At 39.2% G+C, this 24204-nt stretch overlaps 1 protein-coding gene across 1 annotated transcript; it reads left to right on the plus strand.

The window, feature by feature from the left end:
* Positions 1-296: 296 nt before the first annotated feature.
* Positions 297-1244, plus strand: LOC121238242. The gene is made up of 3 exons (XM_041135069.1): positions 297-416; positions 552-729; positions 892-1244. Exons 1-3 carry the CDS (start codon positions 297-299, stop codon positions 1242-1244), a joined length of 651 nt encoding a protein of 216 aa, XP_040991003.1.
* The last annotated feature ends 22960 nt before the right edge of the window (positions 1245-24204 follow it).

Raw genomic sequence — 24204 nt, forward strand, 5'->3', positions numbered from 1 at the left:
TTTATTCCTTTTGTCCTATGATATTTTATTTTGTTGGTTTTATTTTATTTTATTTTATGTGATATTGTTGTATTTTAATTTATTTTACTATAATTATATTTTAGTTTGTTTTAAGCTGATAGTGGGGTTAAGGGTTACGCTATGGCAGGAAGATGGTACGACCAAGAAGGCAAGCTAATGAGCCCGAGGATGAATTACCGAGGGATGATGGGAATTACGCCATGGCGTGGGCGTTGAATAGGATGACGGAGTTTCTTCAGCAGAATTTTCGTCCACAGCAAGGAGAGCAGAATAGGATGGTGCAAGTCGGGTGCACCTATGAGCGTTTCTTGGCACATAGGACTCCTGCCTTCACGGGCGAAGAGGATCCACTTCGAGTTGGGAGGTGGATTGAAGACCTTGAGAGGACATTCGAAGTATGTGGTTGTACAGAGGCCCAAAAGGTGTTGTATGGGAGTTACCAGTTGCAAGGTGAAGCAGCTAATTGGTGGAAGACTAAGCGGGAACTCCTGGAGATGGAGTTGGGATCTTTGGCGGCTGTGTCTTGGCAGCGCTTCAAGAAAGAGTTCGATGATCGCTTCTTCCCCGTTTTTGTGAGATGGCAAAAGGCTGGAGAATTCAATAACTTGGTCCAAAGGGATATGACTGTCGAGCAATATGCCAGGAAATTTATAGAGCTTGGGCGTTTTGCGTCTCATTTGATAGCCACCGAAGAGTTGCGGGCCGAACGTTTTCAGGAAGGGTTGCGCTCTCATATCTGCAGACAAGTCGCATGCCTGCAAATCCAGAACTTTTAGAGGTTGGTTGAGGTGGCCTGTATTGCTGAGCGGGAGCGTGGTGCTGTGGTAGGCTCCCCTCCGGGTAAGAAGCGACTGAACGTTGATGGTGAAGGGAGCAGCTCTGGGTCGCCGCAGAAGTTCGTGCAGAGGATCGGGTCTCGATCGCAGGCAGCCTCCGATGTACGTATTGGGGGTCGAGCTCCAGTTTGTGGCAGATGTAATAGAGCCTATGAGGGCAAGTGCCGTCAGGGTTGGAACCAGTGCTTTGAGTGCGGTCAGACGGGACACTTTTCTCTTGAGTGTCCTAATTGGACCCAAGTGAATCAAGGTGGTGATCGAGGTGGTAGAACTGGTCAGAGGCAATTAGGTCAAGCTCGGATGTACGCGTTGACTCCTGGTAGTGCTGACGGCGAGGTTTCAGAGACTCAGGATGCTGGAGTTATGGCAGGTACGGGTTTAACCTGATCTTTCGTAATAGATGCCTTGTGTGGTTTATTCCTGGGTTTTGGGAAAAGTTATGCAAGCCGTACCCATACCCGTTGGTTGTTGGAGGTCGTGTGATTTTTCTTAAGCGTGTTCTGGTTGTGTCTTGTATCCTGCTTTAGCGTGATGTTTGGCTCTACAAATTTCGAGGACGAAATTTTATTTTAAGGGGAGGAGGATGTAACACCCCGTATTTTAGTGAATTTTTATTGAAGGATTATTTTTATTATTTCAAAAATTTATTCTCTTATTTTAAAAATGTTGGATTTTTAGTTGGTTTATTTTTATGATTTTTAAAATTTGCAAAAATTAAATTTGATATGTTTTCTTAATATTTATTATTGTGATGCATTTAAACTGTTCTTTATTTTAAATTAATTGATTGTTGGATTTAATTATTGTATTTTCATTGTATCATTACGTTTAAATTATTTAAATTGAGATGCTGTTTGAAATCATTTTCATTGGATCATTTTTGTGACTCAAGATGTGAGGATTGTACCAAATTTCTTTCCCTTCACTTTTCTTTTTCTTTCTTTTCTTTTTCTCCATTTCTTTCTCTTCCTTTTCTCTCCCCGCGCGCGAAGTCCCTGCACTCTCCCTGCCCGTCCGTTTTCTCCTCCACCCAGCCCACCGCCGTGAGCCGCTCGTGACCGACACCGCCCACCGCAACAAGTTCCCCTCCCGTCGGCCATCATCCCCCACCAATCTCAGCCCTTAACTCGCTGTCGTTTCTTCCCACGCACAACACCAAGCTGCGGCGCTCTCTTCATTTCAGTGCCGCCGTGCGCTGCTCGTGCCCGGCACCGCCCAGCCCACCAGCTCCCCCACCCTCCGGCGACCTTACCCCTTCAATCTCAGCCTCCCTTGCACCGCCGTTAGCCACCACGAGCCCCTCAAAGCCGCGGCATTCCTTGCGCCGCCGTCGCGCCACCTCCGGCTACCATTTCTTCACCACTTCATAATCGACCTCATAGCAACCCAATGGAACCAACCCCATTGGTGAAGCACATCCAACCCCACTTCCGATTTGGGTATTTTTGGTCTTCAACCACCCTTTGCACCGCCACCCATTGCAAACCACCACCACTATTGGCTTCACCGACCTCTCTAAGCCATACCCTATCAATTTCGGGTCTTGGTTTGTCTCCGTTCAAAAGTGGATTTTTGAGACCCACGGCCACAGTGCATTTGGCACTGTTCTGTTGCTGTGTTGCTGTCTCTTGCACTTCCGTGATCCTTCGGAAATTATAATATAGCACTGTAAGTATTTCCTAAAGAACTTTCGTGATTTCAATGTATTTTTGCACTAACTCATATTATCTGTGAACTGGTTCGTTACGCCGGACTGAGTCCGAAGAGTTCGGGAGTCGGATGGATTGTGGACAGAGTTGTTGTGTGTTTGGTTTGCATTGTTGGTTATTGTTATGGCGTTGTTCATGTACATGGCATATTGCACGCATGATCATGTGTGTAAGTGAAACTGGGTTTTCGTGTACATACATTCATGTTCATGTGTTTAATGAAAACTAGATTTTCATGTGTTTGTTTGAAAATTAAATTTTCATGTGAAATGATTCTGAGTGTGTTTGAAACGACTGGATTGACTAGTTTGAGAAAAAGGAAAAGAGACTGTAGGGATGGTAAGCAGGGATGGTGGTTGTGTCCCGCTTGTAATTCCCTCCTATGGTGCACGCGCTAGGGACGGTGGTAAGCAGGGATGGTGGTATAGTCCCGCCTGTGATTTCCTCCTACAGTGCTCTGATAAGTATTCATGGTGTGTGATAAGTATTCTTTTTGTGTGATAAGTATTCATTGTGTGGAAAGGAACTGTAGGGATGGTGATAAGCAGGGATGGTGGTAGAGTCCCGCCTGTGATTCCCGCCTACGGTGCATGCGGTAGGGATGGTGGTAAGCAAGGATGATGGTAGAGTTCCGCTTGTGATTCCCGCCTACGGTGCACACGGTAGGGATGGTGGTAAGCAGGGATGGTGGTAGAGTCCCGCCTGTGATTCCCGCCTACAGTGTCCGATAAATGGTTTGTTTTGTTTGAATCATTTTCTGAAAAAATGACAGACTATGTTTTGGGCCAAAATGGGATTTTGCCGTGTTTTGGAAATAATCATTTTTCTAGAAAAAATGGTATTTTATGGCTAAGTGTATTCTGTCATATGAAGCATGTTGGTCGCATTAATATGTTTTTATCCCGATAGTTGTTTGGTTTATACTTACCTGTGGTACCATTTTATGGTATCGCAGATTTTGATGCAGACGAGGATGACGAGCCTCAGCTTGGCTCCGTTGGTGGAGTGATATGGGATTGCTCCTGTTTATCAAGTTTCGTTTTTATCAATTTATGTGTTGTATTTGTAATATATTTGGGATGACTGTATAACTCTTTAAAGGTAATTTATTTTGAATATTTGTATTTAAATTTCTGGTACTTAGATAACTTATTTATATTATCCACTGCGATTTTTATTGTACACTCTTGCATGTTGCACACACTTGAGCAACATTTCGTTGGGATGCGTGACCCGTGTTGTCATCATCCTGACGTCACGATTCCCTTATTTTTGTACGTGGGAGTCGGGGCGTCACATCTAACAATTCTTTCGGTTTGATGGGTTATAATATTCTGAAAAAAGCTTAAAACTAAAATTAAATTGTATGATAATAAAAAATTTATTAACGTGGACCCAAAACTTCTTGATACGATACTAAACTTCTTAATATGAAACTCAAAGCGAAATAAACACTAGAAAAATCATTTAAAATTGATATTTTGTATTAAAACATAGTTGACCTTTAGATTTCATTAAGCAAAGAAATAATTTATTTGTAGCCACAATTGTCGCATTATATATATATACTGAATGTGGCACCAAAATATGATCCAATAAACTATACATGAAACTTGTATAAACTAGCCTATGTACCAAAATGAAAGACGAATTTTTGAAAAATCACCTGTTAATTTTTATTGAAAACAAAGTTTTAAAAATATCTTTACAGAACTGATAATAGATAAATATTATTGCATGAAAGACTATCATAATAAAAGAGATACTAAGTTGTGTTTTTTTTTATAATTTCTACATGTATATGGCAACTTATAAATTCTTTTTTTTCAAAATGAAAGCTCTCTTTAAAGATACTTTACCGAGATGTAGCTTTTACATTAGCCACCTCATTTTACTCCCTCATTTTGACCACTCATGTATTTATTTATTTTTTAATTTTTTTTCTTTTACTTACTGATTAAGAAAATGACTATTAGTGTATTGGCGCATTTTTTTAATTTTTAAAAATATTTAAATATATTAAAAATTGTAAAGAGAAGAAAAAAATAAAAAGTAAAATTTAGACTAGTAATATTGGACACACCTAGCAGTCAAAGCTGGGTGACACACTAACACTATCCTTTACATATATATAGTACTTATGATTTTACATTAATTTACTATATATATATATATATGTAATTAAACTTCAGTTTTAATTCTTTTTATTTTACATAAACATTAGGTAGACATTAGAAAAATTGCCCAGTTCCGCCATAGAAAAACGTCTCGTTCCGCTAGCTAGTATTGGTCACTACAACAGAATGTATCTTTTGTGATAGTGGAAACCCTAACAAAAAAATGGCAAACCGTCACTAAATATATTTGGTGATGGTTTAAAACCGTCACCACGACCGTCACCTAAAGTGTGTCACAGAATACATTTGGTGACGGTTTACTGTTCAATCATCACAAAAAATATTTTTAGTGACGGTTGGGGGTGTTCCGTTTGGTATAACGTTCGAACGTTCCATTTTTTGTGACGGTTGAAAACTATCACAGAAAGTAACGTTCGGACGTCAAAATAAACGTTCGACCGTTAACTCGACCGATTGGAGTTCGAATGAGAGAATTTGATGTTCGTTGATTATAGTTCGAACGTTTATTCGTCCGAACGTTAATTGCAACAAACGTTCAAATTTTTGTTCGAACATAAACGGAAATGTTCAAACGTAACGTGCTTAATGTTCGGACATTATTTCGAATGTAAACGAAGGAGCGTTCGAATGCAAGTGGTACGTTCGGAGATTTGTTCGAACGTAAATCGTTTAATCGTTCGAACGGTTTGGTCATTTGAGTGTGAGTACGTTCGAATGTATAAGCCTACGTTCGAATGTTACTATCGAATTTTATGAATTCATGTTCGAACATTGGTTCGAATGTGATCCAACATTTGAACGATTTTAATTTACATTCGAACGTAAATATCAGAAATACTAATTTCATAAAATTTAAAAACATAATACCAATTGTATCATATTACATACCATCAATTAACAAGTAATAATGTCTTATAAAAAGAAAAAATTAGATATTAAAACTAGCCACAAATACTGATAAAATTTATTTCTTCTTTTTCCCTCGTCCACCGCGATTCTGTTGCAACGACATAACACGCTCTATTTGCACCATCATCTCCCGTTGCACTTGCTCTTGCACTTCACTGCGTATTCTTTCCTCATGGTCTCTCTATTGGTCCTGCAAACGAGTCTCTAAATGAGATTGTCGTTCTAAGAGAGACTCTAACTCTTGCTGCCTCGACCTCATATACTCATTCTTACGCCGTGCAGCTTCTAAATCTGCCGTAAGATTATTAATTTGTGAAACCGATGAGGTTGAGGAGGATGAACATTTATGCTTAATAGATCGTCTCAAATCTCTTGCCGTACTAGACTGCGGCGGGAGCACTTGCATGAATATGTCTATGTCACTAGGAGAGAATTCCCCAGAAGTCAACTGCATCTCCATCATTTTTGCCTGTAATTTGAAAGGTAATGATTGTAAATAATTAGTAACGTATTAAAAGAAATAGAAATAAAAAATAAATTATTCAAATGTTACATAAATAATTTATTTACCAAAATTAACACTGCTTACATAATTATCTGCAGCGACAGGATCCATCCACTCACTATGCTCATTAGTGTGAGCAGCAGCATAGATATGAATGAGGGAAAAGTTTTCCGGATCATCATGTTTCTAACAAAGCGAGATTAGAAATTTTAAAACATATAATGTTAATACTTAAATAAAAGAATATCAGGAAAATAAATGAATTCTATAATTTTTTAATTATCATTTTTTCAGCAAAACGGTGGAATGACCTTGAACCAGCACGATGGTGGACAGTCAGAGCAGATCTATTCTGTGCATTTGTAGAACTCAAGTGCTACAAAATATTTTAAAAATGTTAATTGTAATATGTATACATATAATATATAGAACGAATATGAATATAAATAATTAAAATATATAAATGTAAAATACCTGATAATCTGGAGATGCGAAAAGATCACAACACTTTCTCTAATCATCTAACTTCATCTGCTAAAAAGGAGACTGCGCAGCCTCTTCCAACGTCTCAAACTTCTTGAAGTGGTCATTACATCGTCCTTTGCGAGGTCGGAATAGTGTAGCCATCAACTCATTCACAGTTCTCAAATCCTCGCTACAGCCAAAGTCGAGGTCGAATTCATCCTGACAAGGAAATCATGTCAAAAATATGATATACTAATCTAGGTGAAAAAAATGTACTCTCAAAGTAAACTCACCAGCACACGACTTCGAATGTGCTCCTTAATCTCATTCGGAACATCTCGCCATGAGCGCACATAAAATGGAGCATAAGCTCAAACAACTGTGCCAATATAGGAGGAAAGCGCTGATGCACTATCATCCACTCCTCCAGTGGAATTATCAGGAATTGTGATATTCAGTTTTCCGTGCCTTCTGTTTTTTTCAAGAGAGATGCCACGTGTATAGCCACGACCGCGACGTGTAGATGCGTCAACTACATGATAATAGATAGTATAATTATAAATTATATAGTTATTGAGACAAAAGTATTAACTATACGATTAATTATCAACGACAATATTTCCTTACTGGTAGGTGTCGACTGGCTGTTGTTCTCTTCTATGTTAACTTGATCTTCAGGAACAGATTCCTCGAGTGGGAAGTCCTCAATGGGTTCAGGACTTAGACTTGGCGGATGCACATTTCTTCGTTGTCGTTTTGGCGGCATTCTTGAAAATAATTAATTATATCAAAGGAAATTAATTAGAAAAAATTATGAAAATTCAAGATATTTTATAGTCACCTGTATGAATTAAATATTTAGTACTTTTATTCTTCATCTTCGGATGAATTTTCCATGCTTGTTTCAGAATCTCTATCAATAACATCTTCATCATCATCATGCACCTCTTCTTCATTGTCCTTATCCACCTCCTGTCCGGATTCTGATTCGTCTTCATATTCTGACTCTTCCTCTTCTTCTTCCTCCTCACTTACTTGAATTGAATGATCATTTAATACAGACGGGTCGAGATGGATGGGTGGGACATCATCTCTACACAAGGGGAGCAACTCGAGTGCACCGAGGTCAACAAACAAGTTAATACCCTCTCCATCTTCCTGGTATGCCTCTACAATCGGAGTGTCATGATCTTCATCTCCACTATTCTCATAATCTGCACTCGTAATCTCCACATTACCACAGCATGCATCTGAAAAGATGTCGACATGGATGCATCATAAGTTCTAACACATGTCTCCTATAACTCTTTCAGTTCTTCAATCAACAGCTGCATAAATACATCAATGTCATTCCCAGGTGATCTCAGGCTAGGGATGAGTAAAGTTAACAAAAATTTTAGGGCCTTCATGCACCTCCATGGTGGAAGATTGTACGGAATCAATACTACCGGCCAAGTGCTATAACTTGTACTCATATTCCCAAAAGGGTTGAATCATTCTGTTGTGAGTCTCAGGCGCACGTTCCGAGCTTCTATCCCAAACTCTGGATATTGATTATCGAAAGACTGCCATGCAAGTGAATCAGCTGGGTGCCTCATATATGCGTCATTCTTAACTCTTTTTTCCTCGTGCCACCTCATATCATGAGCTGTTTTCTTACACATATATAGTCTTTGCAACCTAGGTTTCAAGGGAAAATACCGCAACAGCTTAATCGGCACGTTTTTCTTACCCTTCCATCTCGACTCTCTGCATACAAGACATGCTTGTTTCTCCTCGTTCTCCTTCCAGAACAAAACACAATCACTCTTGCATGCATGTATGGACTTGTACTCAAATACTAATCCCTTTCTCAACTGTTTCGCTTCATAAAAGTTATTGGGCAATGCAGACCCTTCGGGAAGCACCTCGTTAAATAAGTCCAATACCATGTTTATTGCTTTCGTCGACATCCCGCACAATGACTTAATGTGAAGCAACCGAACAATAAACGACATTTTGGAATGTTTTGTACATCCTGGATAAAGCTCGCGCTTTGCATCTTCCCACATTAAGCAAAATTATCACAATCAGTCCCTCCGCCACTTGAGGCATTATTGTCAACCTCATGCATAAACATCCCCGCTCCAATATCACCCAACATCTCCTCCATCTCATCCTGCTCATAATCATTGTGAAATCATCATTATCTTCAAGTCTTCTTGTAACATCATATAGCTCTTGAATGGTTCTTGTCTTGCCTTTTATATTCTCTAATGATGATGATGGGTCGGCAGTTTCTTTATGTTTACCTTGTCTTTGAGTTCTCATACTTGTTCTTGTCTCCCTGCTAGGCGAAGACGGGTTGCTACTGACGGAGACGGGTTACTACTGACTTCTTCAATTCCTTTGTTTACATCATCTTCATCATCTACTGTCATATAAGTCCCTTGACTTGGTTCTTGCCAATTCCATTTTGATTCGTCATCAAATTCAACATCTCTCGAGCATAATACCTTTTTTGTAATGGGATTATATAGTTTGTAGCCACTTTCTCCATAGCCAATGAAAACACATTCCTCACCTTTTATCTTCTAGCTTCGTCCTCTTCTCTTCAGGAACTTTTGCATGCATCCAAAAATTTTCAAGTGATCTGCCTTCAGCTTTCTCAAGCTCCATGCTTATTTTGGAGTCTTATCTCTTAGTCTCTTGGCTGGAAATCTATTGAGTAAATATACTGCACAAACGACAGCTTCTCTCCAAAACTCTTTTGGCATATTTCTTTCTTTCCTCATGCAACGAACCATATTCAATATCCTTCTGTTTTTTCTTTCTGAAACACCATTTTGTTGAGGTGTGGATGGAATAGTATGCTGATGAACAATTCCATTTTCTTTGCAAAATCTTTCAAACTCTTTTGAAGTGTATTCTCCACCACAATCAGATCTTATGACTTTGATGTAGTATCCACTTTGTTTTTCAACTAGGATTTGAATTCCTTAAGTTTTTGAAAAGTTTCACTTTTCTCTTTCAAGATGTAAACCCATGTTTTTCCAGTAAAGTCGTTAGTGAAAATAACAAAATACCTGTTTCCACCGAGTGTCATGGGTTGAATGGAACCACATATGTCTGTGTGGACCAGTTGGAGAGGTTGGGTTGCTCTTCTCGTTCCTTATGTTTAAAGCTCTTTCAGTGTTGTTTATTGAGAAGACATCCTCAACATTTCTTCAGCGGAAGCTTGATCCATGGAATTCCTATCACCATGTTTATTTTTGACATAATAGTCAATCCTTGGAAGTTCAAATGACCAAATCTAAGATGCCACAATGTAGTATCATCTTCGATTTTGGCTTTGTAACATTTGGATTGAGTATCATGAGAAACTTGCAAATATAAAGGAAACAAGCGATTTTTCGTCATACCTATGTGTGTGATCAACTTGTTTTGTTGATCTCTGATTGATAAACCCAACTCCTTTGTGTGGATATTGTAGCCTTTTTCAAGTAACTGACCCAAACTGAGAATGTTACTCTTCATCTCTGGTACGTAATAGACATTAGAGATGTATTGTTGTTCATCATTCTTCAACTTGATGCCAATTGCTCCTTTGCCTTTCATGGGTATCTTTGTTAAATCTACAAAAGTTACATTTCCCTAGTGGCTTTCGTCAAGTGAACAACTCCTTCTTACCGCACATATGGTTGCTGGCACCAGAATCAAGACGCCATAGGCTGCTTTGAATAGTTTCACCACTGTGGTGCCCCCGACCCCCATGTAAGGAGACACGGGAGTCGAAACGCCAGGATGGTGACAACAGGGTCACACATCCCAATGATAGTGCCAAGTGTGTGTACATGCAACAGTGTACAATAAACAACGCAGTGGATAATTAAGTCAACTAAGTACCAGAATGATTAATACAATTTAAATAATCAGTAAAAAGGTTTAAAAATTATACAGTCATCCAAAATAAATATTTTACAAGTCTCAAACCAAAACGAGTGATCCCAGATCACTCCTCGGGCGGAGCCGAATCCTCAGGCTCACCCTCAGCCTCATCTACATAGAAATCTACGTTACCACAAAATGGTACCGTAGATAAGTATAGACCAAACAACTACGAGATAAAAATACATTAATGCAACCAACATGCATGCATATGATGAAATATGCATTAGATCCAAAAATACTATTTTTCCTGAAAATAGATATTTTTAACACACGCCAAAATCTCATTTTGGCCCAAAAATAATACTCCGTCATTTTCCCAGAAAATGACCCAAGTCAATAAAACTCATTTTCCCAAAAAATGAATCACATAAAAATATTTTAATCAACACACGCTATTTTCCCAGAAAACAGCCAATTATTCCATTAACCAATGCACCATGATCTCCCCTAGGGATCATCCGCACGTCCTGGCTTCGTAGCGATGCTCAGTTCCGCGCCCAGCGCATTCGTAGCCAAACATCCTCTAGCCCCCGCCAGCAGAGGGGCCACGGAGTCGGCACGAGACCATCTCGTCCGATCCCGTTGTTGCCCAGCGACAACCGAGGGGACGTCACTCAGTATATTCCGCTCCCGAGTGACCAGAGGAGCTCCACCGAGATAATGCCCCATCTCGGCTTGGGGTCGTGATACACACGCACCCAAAATCCTTTAACACATGAAAATTCATTTTTCATGAAACACATGAACATGAATGCATGTACACGAAAACCTAGTTTCCTTTACAAACATGATCATGCGTGCAATATGCCATGTACATGAACAACACCATACCAACAACCAACATTTCACAATACCAACCAAATACACAACTCCGTCCACAATCCATCCGACCCCCAAACTCCTCGGACTCAGTCCGGCATGTCCAACCAGTTCACAATAATATGAGTTAGTGCAAAAATATATTTAAATCACAATAGTTCTTTGAAAAAATACTTACAGTGCTATATAATAATTTCCGAAGGATCACGATGGTGCAAAAGGTGGTGGCTCAGCAACGAAATAGTGTAAAATACACTCTGGCCGTGGGTCTCAAATACCCACTTTTGAATGGGGACAAACTAAGACCCGAAATTGATAGGGTAGGGCTTAAAGAGGTCGGTGAAGCCAATGGTGGTGCTGGTTTGCCGTGGGTGGCGGCGCAAATGGTGGTTTTAGGCCAAAGATGTCCAAATTGAAAATGGAGATAGATAGGCTTCACCGGTGACGGATCGGAGCTGGGGTTGGGTCGATTGGGTTGCTAGGAGGTCGATAATGAAGTGGTGAAGAAATGGTGGCCGGAGGTGGCGCTACGGCGGCGCTAGAGTGAAGTGAGCGCCGCGGCTTGGTGTGGTGCATGGGGGCTATCGGCAGCGATGGAGGAGCTGGAAACGGAGGGAGGTGGTCGCTGGCCGGTGGGGAAGCTGATGGGAGGGGCGGTGTAGCGCACGGCTGCGCGACGGCGGTGGGTTGGGTGAGGGAGACATGGACGCACGGGAAGAGAGGGAGAGAAGGGTGTTGGGCGAGGGAAAGGGAATGCAGCGGAAGAAAAGAAAAAAGGAAAGTAAAAGAGAAAAAGAAAAGTGGGGAAAAGAAATGAGGTCCAATCCTCACCTCTTGGGTCACAAAAAATGATCCAACGAAGATGATTTTAAAACAGCAAATCAATTAAAATAATTTAAACGTAATGATATAATGAAAATAAAATAATTAAATCCCACAATCAATTAATTTAAAGAAGAACAATTTAAATGTACAACAATAAATAAATATTAAGAAAACATAACAATTTAATTTTCACAATTTAAAGATCATAAAATAACCCATTTAAAATATCCGATAATTATAAAATAAGAGAATAAATTTTTGAATTATTAAAAATAATCCTTCAGTGAAAAAACACTAAAATACAGGGAGTTACAACCACTATCATTATATGTTAGGAGAATTGTAGAATCCTGATTTACTTCTCCATAATTTACTTCCTTTTTCTCATTGTTGGTTTTTCGATACCAAGACTCAGTAGCATAATGTCCATATTTTTAACAAACATGACATTGAATTTGAGATTTGCCATACCTTGTGTTTCGTCCTTTTCCTCTGCCTCTTTGATTATTCTGCATTGGGGGTCGACGATTTCTCTCATATTGTTGTTGTTGAGAACGACTTGTGCAATTATTTTGGAAATAATTTCCTCTTCCTCTCACTCGTTGGTATTGATTGCAATTTGACGTATCTCCTCTTCCTTTTACTGAAAGCTTTGTTTGGAGCACTTGCTCTAGTGAACTTGTTGTTGCAGACTTTTTATTGATTTTTTGCTCATGAATTTCTAATGTCGCCTGTGTTAAGAGGTGGCTTGAATTCAGATTGAACAGTGCATGTGTCGTAGGTTCGCTCGAGCGGAGGTTCACTCGGCTCGAGCTAAGTCAGACAGAGAGCTTCGCTCGACACTCAGCTCGAGCGAAGTCAGACAGAGAGCTTCGCTCGACATTCGCTCGACACTCAGCTCGAGCGAATTCAGGCAGAGAGCTTCACTCGACCCTCGCTCGACATGCAGCTCGAGCAATATCCAAGTCAGAGAGCTTCGCTCGACCCTCGCTCGACACCCAGCTCGAGCGAGTTCAGGCAGAGAGCTTTGCTCGACTCTCGCTCAACTGTTGGCTTGAGCGAAGTGCAGAAAACCTACGCTCGCTCGACACTCGCTCGACGTTGGCTCGAGCCAATGTTCACAAAAGTGAATTCTCACTTTTCCTATAAATATCAAACGGCGCCCACTTCTTCCACAGACTTAAGAAATCATTTTTCTCTTGTTTTAAGTGTTTTCTTGAGAGAGAAGTCTAGAGTGAGTTTGAGAGATAACTTCCTTGTGAAGTTTTGTTGTATTCATCTGTACTCCATCTCTGTTGATAGTGAAATCTTCGATACCGACCCCACCAGTGGACGTAGGCTCATTTTGAATCGAACCACTTAAATCTTGGTGTTCTTTCTGTGTGATTGTCATCAATTTCTTTCGTTTATTTCCGCTACTATACTTCAAGTTAGTCTTAGATCTACAGTTATTCCCAACAGCCTGCAACTCATCAACTGTCAAGTCATTGAAGTTTTTCGATTCTTCTATTGCAACGACCACATGCTCGAACTTCAGACTAAGAGACCGAAGTATCTTTTCCATGACTCGGATGTCTTCAATCTTGTCGTCGAATCTTTTGATCTAGTAAACAATGGTCAACGTCCTTGTAAAGTACTCAGAAATTGACTCGTTGTCCTTCGTATGTAATAACTCAAATTCGCCTCGTAAGACTTGAAGTCGAATCCTTTTGGTTTTCTCAATTCCTCAATTTTATTTTTGAAGAATTTCCCATGCTTCTTTTGAGGTGCTGACGGTGGAAATCTTCTCAAATGATGCTTCTTCTATGCCTTGATATATCAGATACAAGGCATTTTTATCTTTCTTCAATTGAAACTTTTAATGCGCTCTTCTGAGATTCGGTCAGCCTTTCTTCATCTTTTTTTAACGCTGATTCATCATATCCAAGTTCCACTAAATCCCATAAATCTTGTGATGATATCAATACCTTCATCTGTAAGCTCCAATTCTCATAATCGACTTTATTTAGTTTTGGAAACTGAGGTTGAAAGAAATTACCCGTAGATGCCATAAAAAATCCCCTCAGTAGTCCGGTTTTTGCTTTTTTGAATCTCCTGGATGCTCTGATACCACTGTAGGGGACTTATATATGAAGTCTACCTTTTATAACTCCCAGGAATATGAATTGAAGAACAACCATACAACAATTATATTGAATTTGAAAAAGTACACAAAAACAGAGTTTATAGTACTCTGTATATCTCTCTCAATTTTGATCTTCACTATCTAAGATCTATGCATCGATGCATACAATCTTAGTTTGTTTATAGGCAAATCTTAAAAGTGTGAATGTCAGCTATACTTCTTCAAATAAAACTTGAATTCTCCTTTGATCTTTGGCTGATGGAGGTTTCTAGCATCTTCAAGCATTGCTTCAAGGCCAAGTATGAAGCTCCTGGACTTTGTAGAGAATTCCGGAGACATTTAGAATCAATGTTTAATTTCCAACACCGACGTCGCACGTCCTCCCCCACAGGCGGATGATATTACTTTTGCTCTGCACTCCATTTCTCCGCCACAAATAACATAATGGAAGCCATGGAACCTCCCACCAAAAGACCCAGGACAAAAATAATTTAAGACATCACAACTGTAAGCCCATAGGCCCTCTGTTTCCTCAATCGTAAACCACTACACGGCAAACAAAGTTACCGCATCCAACTTCCTCTGCTCTAGGTTTCTCTTCCACCAACCCTTCACGTCACCCACTGAACAGCAAAGCAATGAGAAAACCAAGAGCGCCATCATCGTAGGGATCCCTTAAGCCACCGTCCGATTCACTCCAACCCGCGTACCCCTAAGCCTACTTTTGTACACGGCTATGTAACCGTGAAGGCACAGCCAAGGAACAACCACCATCTCCTACACCAGCCACCTTCCTAAGGCACCACCTTCGCCCAACATCAAAGGAATCAGCCACACACAAACCCAACAAATGCACGAACACCCCTGCACCTAGTTGGAGCCATATACCACCCTAGTTAGCCCTTGGACATCATCCTCGAACTACCATTAGCTATCGGTGACACCCCCCAAGCACCAAGAACTCTCCCCATCTCTTACAATTGCCCTCTTTGATATTCTCTTCCCTTTAATTACTCACTGTTTCAACCACCTATAATTGTTATCTCAGCCGCCTGGCCACCTCTGCTCGCCTTAAAGTAAGTCTCCATTGTTGAGAGCCACCCAGTTGACGTCCAGAACCACTGTACGCAGCCAACACGTTGCAATGTACGTGGGACTCTCTCTCTCTCTCTCTCTCTCTCTCTCTCATTTTGTGTTATGCCGCCCTGGACAGCCACTGTCACTCCTTCTCGCTGGTTGGCGGTCGCACAACCGCAACCCACGTCGCATGATTGGTCTTCTACCATAATTTTTCAGTCATCTACAAAGGCTTAGATCATATACATAGTTTTTCAGTCATTATTTTTCTAAGGTCCAAAGTTAGAGAAAATGTAATAAATACTTCCACGCACTCTCTTTTAATTTTTAATGAAACATTTTAATAAAAATGATTGTATTTATTATATGGAATCATTTGTATCTGGCGCTTCCATAAAAAGAAAAACTTAAGCAAGTTTAGTAGCACTCTAATTCCCCTATATTTTTAAAAATGTCTTTATTCTTAAACCTGTAGAAGGAGGTGTACAGACGACCTATTCGATCAACTACAAGGAGTAGCAGTATTTTTCAAGTTCAAAATTAGGTCGGGGTATTACGAAATGAAAATCATGAAGAAAAATATGTCCAATACTGTATTCAGAACTATATATGGGCATTATGAGTTCGAGCTATTGCCTTCCAGATAGGCCATTACACCTGCGGTGTTTATGGATAGTATGAACTAGGTGTTTAGGCCCTTCTTGGATTCATTCGTGGTCGTTTTTATGAAAGACATTCTGGTCTACTTGCAAGATCTGGAAGACCACATGAACCACCTACAAGTAGTACTAAGGAAACTATATATGTGAGCATAAATTGTATGCAAACTCAACAAGTGCAAGTTTTGGTTGAACGAAATTAAATTCCTTGGTCATGTAATCTCCATAGATAGAGTAACGGTGGACCCCAGCAAAACTGAAGTGGTTCTAGCCTAGCCGTATCCCAAAATTATGCAAGTTATTATCAGAGGTTCGTGGAAGGTTTCTCCAAAATCTTAGGTCTACTCACGACCCATACTAAAAAGAACGCCAAGTTCATCCTGGCCAATAAGTGTGAGACGAGCTTCTAGGAATTGAATAGGAGGCTAACCAAAACAACCGTGTTGGCACACTTGTGCCACAAATAATGGTTTTTTGTGACTCGTTGAAATTACAACTTGAGTACGTCTTGATGCAGGAAGGTCAAGTTGTGGTGTACGTATTGTACCAAATGAAAGATCAAGAAAAATAATTATCCCACGCATGCGAAGTTAGCAACAGTGGTCATCACCTTGAACATCTAGTGACATTATCTCCATAGCAAAGCTTGTGAGATTGACAGGAACCACAAAAGCCTTAAAGACCTCTTAACTCAGAGGAATCTTAACATGAGATAGAGTAAGTGATTGGAAATAATCAGCAACTACCAGTGCGAGATCAAGAAACACCCAGGAAAGCCTAACCTAGTTGTCAACGCTTTGCGTCGAAAGTCACAAGTGAAGAAAATAGTTAGATTTCACGGAGTTCTCAAGACTATTGTATTAGATCGGGAGCCAAGGTTTACTTCCCACTTTTTGAAGAGCTAACAACTTACGATGGGAACTGGACTAAGATTCAGTAGTGTGTATCACTTGCAAATGGATAATTAGTCGAAACAGACCATTTAGACTCTTGACGATAGGTTGAGAGCTTGCGCTATGAAATTCAAGGATATTTGGGAGGATCACTACATCTCGTAAAGTTTGCCAACAAAAATAATTACTAAGCAACTCTCTCGATGTCACCTTAAGAGGCACTGTACGGGAGGAAGTGTAGGTTGCCCCTGTATTGGACCGAAGTTGGTGAAAACAGACTCATCAAACCAGAGCTAATGTAAGAGATGAATTAACAAGTCAGAATCATCAGATGCAAGATAGCATTAGCTCAACGCTGACAAAAGAGTTATGTTGACATAAGGGGAGAAGACGGTTGCGTTTGGATGTTGAATTGAGTTGAGTTGAGATGATAAAATATTGTTAAAATATTATTTTTTTAATATTATTATTATTTTAAGATTTGAAAAAATTGAATTGTTTATTATATTTTGTATTGAAATTTAAAAAAGTTGTAATGATGAGTTAAAATGAGTTGGGATGAGTTTAATAACCAAACTTCAAGGAATGTGATTGGGTACGCCTCAAAACGTCTTATATGAAGGGCAAAAAATGCTTCGAGAAGAAATGGAAACTCAGTTTAGTGGCCTACAGGGTTGCACTACCGATGAACTTTGGGGACATGAATGAAGTTTTTCACATCTCCACCCTAAGGAAAAGCTTCGAGCATCAAGAACCCTAGATGGCATAGTATCCAACCCCAACCTAACCTGACGTGTGAGAAAAGTTAGACCCAGACTTTGGATTGGAAGGAGCAGAAGTTAAGGTAAAAATAAATAAATACTCCGATGAAAGTCTTTTAAGAAATGCCTTGGTCGGTTGCTGAAATGAATTAGACGCAATGAGGATACAACCAAGAGATCTCAACTTTAGACATTTTGGTAAAGCTATCATAATGCGCATCAGAAAGGTGGTACTTAATAATATGATGGTTTGAGACCAAATTTCATGAGGATCTTAGGGAACTATTTGTGACTTGAGATCACTTAGGACTTGAATCTTGTGGCTATGGATGGTAGTGTAGCCTAATTATGTTGCATGAGATGTTTTTGGTCATTAATAGTTAATATATGAAAATTGATCAAAGTGGTGAAGGTAAAAGAGACTTGAAAGTTGAAGCATAGGTGTTAGCCATGGATAGTATGATCGAAAATGTGGAGGCAACAATCATTATGATCCAAGGGTGTTGCAGGAGATGTCTTTGCAGAATTGGAGACTTTGGACTGCATGACCTACCTTAATATTTTAGATGTGATGTGCTATTTGAGGAACTGTTATGATCACAATGGAAGAACCTACAGAAGTAGAGGTTGATATTATTGACTTCATAAGTCTTTGAGGATTAGTTATGGTCATGTGGAGGAAATCTCGAAGATAAGATTTTTTGCTAAATTTTTTTTTAAGCCATCCAATTGTTCAAGAAAATTCAAAAATAACAACTTGACAAAGTAGGGAAAAACCCAACTCCTCAATCTTATGACTGTGCCGGATCTTCATGCCCATAAGTACCACCATAGTCTCCATCTATATCAAAATCTATGGTTCCAAGGAGTAGGACCATAGTGAGACTACCTGGGTGAGATTTTGAAAACCCTCAGTAAGTGAAACTAAGACAAATACTAAAAAATGCATGCCAATGGAAATGAAACATGCAAGTAATGGATGCAAGGAAAGATTATAATCGACACGGCATGTTTAACCATATTAAGCATATTCGAGCAACAATCAACTTCATCAAAAAGTTTATTGCTTAATAAAACTCAAGTACACCGCACAATTTCCACGGAAGTTCCCAAAAATCCAATTTTCAAAATATCCATTTTATTAAAGAGTGCATTACAGTCTCCCCTAAATGTACCACTCACATTCACTGGCTCTTTTCGCCACACCATAAGTAACGATCGTGCAAGTGACTTCATTCCGAGCACGCTGGCTTTGCACCGCATCCATGAACACGATGTCCACTAGACTCCGCCATTAGAGAGGCCATAACTTCGACCCAAGAGCATTATTGTCTCGCTTGAGCCTGTTGTCACCCAGCGACAACTTAGGGAAGGTCACTTAATATTATGTGCTCCTGGGTGACCATAAGAGCTCCATCGAGATAATGTCTCATCTCGACTCGGGTCGTGATACTCACACACCCACGTAAAACCCATTTAACCCATAAATCTAGCAATATTTCATTATCTAATTTACATGCTAAATCAAATTCCGATAGAAAAAGAATTTAGCAAGCAGTTAAAAGTTATAAAATAGTCCAATGATAAGAAATTTAGCAACAATTACTTCATAAACAAATACCGTGCATGTTGGAAAATTAACAATCGGCATCCAAATTCCAGTAACTCTTTTATAGAATGCAAAATAGCTTGAATGAGGGAAAATCCCAACAATATAACTCAATAACAGCAAGATTAGAATAGGAAATTTATAAGCACTATTTAAATTCAACAACAACCATGCAAGTAAGTCCCAATTAACACAAATCCAAGCAGCCAAAACTCCAATTCAAACTTCCATAACATCATCTCGTGGACAACAACCAACCACCAATCCATCCTTAACCAATTTCAACTCCCATCAAACAATTCACCTGGCTCAACTGAGAACCCAAACAAAAGGCCAACACAACAACTTCACAATTTACGCAACAAATGATAAATCAATTGGATAGTCAGCAACATATTCATCAAAGCACCTAAGAACAAACCTGAATCCAAGCCACAACAACCTCACAACTCATGCAATAGAGATAATCCAATGGACAGTAAGTAAGAATTCAACAAAGCACTTAATTTTCAACATCTCAAAGGTGTATAATAGGATGCTCAACAACACACAAGTATTTCCGATCCAACAACAATATTTTGTGGTTGATACTGAGCATCACTTAATTAGCACAATGCGGTAGGGGAAAATTGTCTAGATGGATTGTGTTCCAAGCTCCACATCGATTCCTACTCATGATTGTTTCTGTCTGTTTCAAGTGTCATAGGAACAATGGGTGTTTCAGGTAGAGAGAAAAAGAGTTTGAGTTGTTTGGGGGCAGTTTTCGGTGGCTGAGAGTGGCTGCAAAATGTCATGGTTGTCGATTGGAATGGTGGACTAAGGGTCTCGAATGGGTGGCTCTTGGACTTGGTAGAAAGAGAGGGATAGGTTGGTCGGTGAGGGAGAGTGGAGCTGGGATCAATGTTTTGACTACCGTACCGAAAGCCGTACTGGTCAAGGTACTGGAACGAAATATTTCGGTACTGGTACCGTTTCGTGTACCTTTTCAGGATATTCAATATATGAATAAATTATATATATAAATATATATATAAATTATATTCCAAAATAATAGTCTATATATGAATAAATTATATATAAATACATATATATATAAATTATAAATAGCCTAGTCTGAATTGGGGGTCAAAAAATAAGTTTGTAGTTTGAAAAAATGAAAAAAAAAATAAAGGCCTAAATATCGGCCGGTACCAGCCGAAATATAGGCCGGTACAGGTCAAAATTGGGGCCGGTACCGACCGGTACAACCGGTATTTGGGTCGGTACGAAACGTAAATGGTACCTGTACCTGTCCAACGGCCGGTACGGCAAATATCGGCTGTACTGGCTGGTACGGTACGAAATTCCAAACAGTGGGTGGGATGGTGGACTAGGCTCAAGGTTGGGCAAACTACCTCGGTTACCATTTAGGGCTGGCAGATTGAGGGAGGAGTTAGAGACACAGAGTGGAGGAGACAGAAGGAGAAAGAAAGCACAAAAGAGAGAGATCAGAGAGAGAGAGAAATAGATTGAGTGACCGAGAGAGAGGTAGTTCACCATTGCCGGCGTCAAACTGGCATGGTGGGCAGCAACGTGATGACTGGAGGTGGAAAGGGTTTGGTTGTCAGTCAGGGATTTTGAAACCACACTGGGCAAAATTCTCAGGATAGAGATAGTAAACCAAGGGAAAGAAAACGTAAAGAAGAAAAATAGAAAAGAAAGGTCTTGAGCACTAACAATACAAATGGGAAGATAGCTCTTGCACCATTTATAGAACGGAAAGGGCAGTCATGAGCAGAACAGATGCCAACGTGGCCTCTATTGGTTGAAATGCAGGACGATGGCCAGGGGTGAGAATAGAGGCTAGGGTTCGGCCAATAAATATAAAGAGTGAGGTTGGTATGAAGAAGGGGTGGGGAAGACGATAGGGGAGGGGAGAAAAATGCCTTGGGGTTTCTAAGGGCTAAGGGACAAGCTGCAACGGCCTCACATAAAATCAAGTTCAAGATTAATAATTAATGAGTGTGATCTCCAATATCCTAGTTAGTGTGGCGCCCACGACTCCCATATAAGGAGACACGAGAATCGAGACGCCGGGATGATGACAGCAGGGTCACACATCCCAACGTTAGTGCCAAGTGTGTGTATATGCAACAGTGTACAAAAACAACGCAGCGGATAATTAATACAACTAAGTACCAGAATTGTTAATACAATTTAAACAATCAGTAAAAAGGTTTAAATATTATACAGTCATCCGAAATAAATATTTAACAAGTCCCAAACCAAAATGCGAGTGATCCAATCACCCCTCGGGCGGAGCCGACTCCTCAGGCTCACCCTCATCCCCCTCTGCATCAAAATCTGCGTTACCACAAAATGGTACTGCAGATAAGTATAGACTAAACAACTACGAGATAAAAATACATTAACGCGACTAACATGCATGCATATGATAAAATATGCCTTAGATCCAAAAATACTATTTTCTTGAAAATAGATATTTTCTTGAAAATAGATATTTTCAACACACGTCAAAATCCCATTTTGGCCCAAAAATAATACTCCGTCATTTTCCCAAAAAATGACCCAAATCAATAAAACCTCATTTTCCCAAAAAATGAATCACATAAAATCCTTTTAAAGGGGTAAGGTCGCCGGAGGGTGGGGAGCTGGTGGGCTGGACAGTGCCGGGCACGAGCGGCGCTGAAACGAAGAGAGCGCCGCGGCTTGGTGTTGTGGGTGGGAAGGAACGGCAGCGAGTTAGGGGCTGAGATTGGTGGGAGATGATGGCCGGCGGCTCACGGCGGCGGGCTGGGTGGAGGAGAAAAACGCACAGGAAGAGAGAGGGAAAGGGACGTCCGCGCGCGGGAAGCCAGGGAAGAAAGAAAAAAGAAAGAAAGGAAAAGAAGAAAAGAAAAAAAGAGAGGAAAGAGAAAATGGAGGAAAAGAAATGAGGTCCAGTCCTCACATCTTGGGTCACAAAAAATGATCCAACGAAGATGATTTTAAAACAGCAAATCAATTAAAATAATTTAAACGTAATGATATAATGAAAATAAAAGAATTAAATCTCACAATCAATTAATTTAAAAAGAATAACAATTTAAATGTACAACAATAAATAAATATTAAGAAAACATAACAATTTAATTTTCACAATTTAAAGATCATAAAATAAACCATTTAAAATATCCGATAATTTTAAAACAAGAGAATAAATTTTTGAATTATTAAAATAATCCTTCAGTAAAAAGACACTAAAATACGGGGTATTACAGTTAGCATAGAATTATATTCTCAATTCTAGGTTAAAAAGCAATACGCATATATCAGCACCACGACCATTAATATCAAGAAGATAGGAGCCTTCATCTTCCCTTCGTCTTGCCAGAAGGCTCAAAATCTCTTCTTTATACGAAATAACTGAAAAATGGAATATGTGATGAGCATAGATCTTGTTGTAAATGGACATTAACCAGTGATTTAAGAAAGATTTCTTGATTCCCTAGCGAAAAAGAACTATATATAAAATTATAGAAATCCCAAAACAGAATCCCTAGCAAATAGATGTTTTCTTAACAATCACAAGATAATTGAACCATAAAGATATATGTACGAAGAAAAAACCTCAGAAATATGTCTAAACTTTATAATTCGGGTTGTAATCGAGCCGAGCTGAGGAGGACTTTTGGCTTCCCAAGCTCGGTTCAACTCAAAATACTCGAGCTCGAGCTCTAGTCCAAGCTTGAGATTTTGTTTTATTTTTTGTTAGAACTTGACTCGATAAGTTAAATTATCAACTCGAGCTCCTACCACAAACAAGTTCGAGTCGAGGTGAGCTGAGCTCGAGCTCAAGCTCGAATTGTTTTTTTTTTAATTTTTTAAATAAGATTTAATAATTAATAAATTAAATAAATAAAAAAATGAAATATCTAATATTGAATTTATACAACTAACAAGCAGAACCTCTATTGAATTAAAAAATTTTAAAAATAATTAATGTCTAACTAGTTGATATTTATCCAAAATAACAATATATTATATGCCTACATATATTATTAATACATACACTTAATATGATAGCATATATCTTTTTCATATATAGTTCCCACGTACTAGTGTATGTATATATTTATCAAAATCTTAATGAGTTTTAATCGAATCGAGCCAACGAGTTTACACGAGCAAAAAAAAGCAGGCTTTAACGAGGCTTACCTAAGTCGAGTCGAGTTTTGTTGGGTATGTGTCAGTTACAAATCGAGCGGGTATATCCTTTCACGAGCGAGCTTTTCTTTTTCACAAATCGAGTTCGATTCGAGTTTAAGCATGCGAGTACCGAGCGGGCTATTGAACAGACTGGTTCGTTTACAACCCTATTCATAATATCACATGTTGTATGATAACATGCATATTTTTAGGTATAAACTCATAATATCACATCATGTGAAACGCTAAGGGCCGCATTAAAAAAGATCCAAACCATTCAATAAGCAAATTAAGTAGTTAGGATTTTAACAAACTCCAGGTGCATGGTCGAGAACGCAAGTCATGAATGCATGTAGAAGGCCAAAAGTATTTCAATCATTCAGCAGTAAAATTTCAAAATACTTAAAAAATGTGAAAATTTGAACGAACCAAAATAAAAGAGGGAGACCATTCGAAAACAATCTATTATTGATCTGCAAGTGTGTTAACGAGGCCAAAAAAAAATTACATTATTCCAAAAGTACAATATCATTCACGGAGAAGAAATGATGATGAATTTGGCTATAACTGGATTTAAATCTGCTAGCTACCGGAACGCGCGCAAAATATTCCAAACAATAGAAATATTTATTACGGCTAAAAGATTTGCCAACGCCATAGATAATAGAGATATTTATTATCTATGGACGTTAGAGTTTCTTTTCCATAGGTAATATTATATGAGTAATGCTACTC

The sequence above is a fragment of the Juglans microcarpa x Juglans regia genome, chromosome 7D (genome assembly GCF_004785595.1).
Source record: "Juglans microcarpa x Juglans regia isolate MS1-56 chromosome 7D, Jm3101_v1.0, whole genome shotgun sequence".
Lineage (NCBI taxonomy): Eukaryota > Viridiplantae > Streptophyta > Magnoliopsida > Fagales > Juglandaceae > Juglans > Juglans microcarpa x Juglans regia.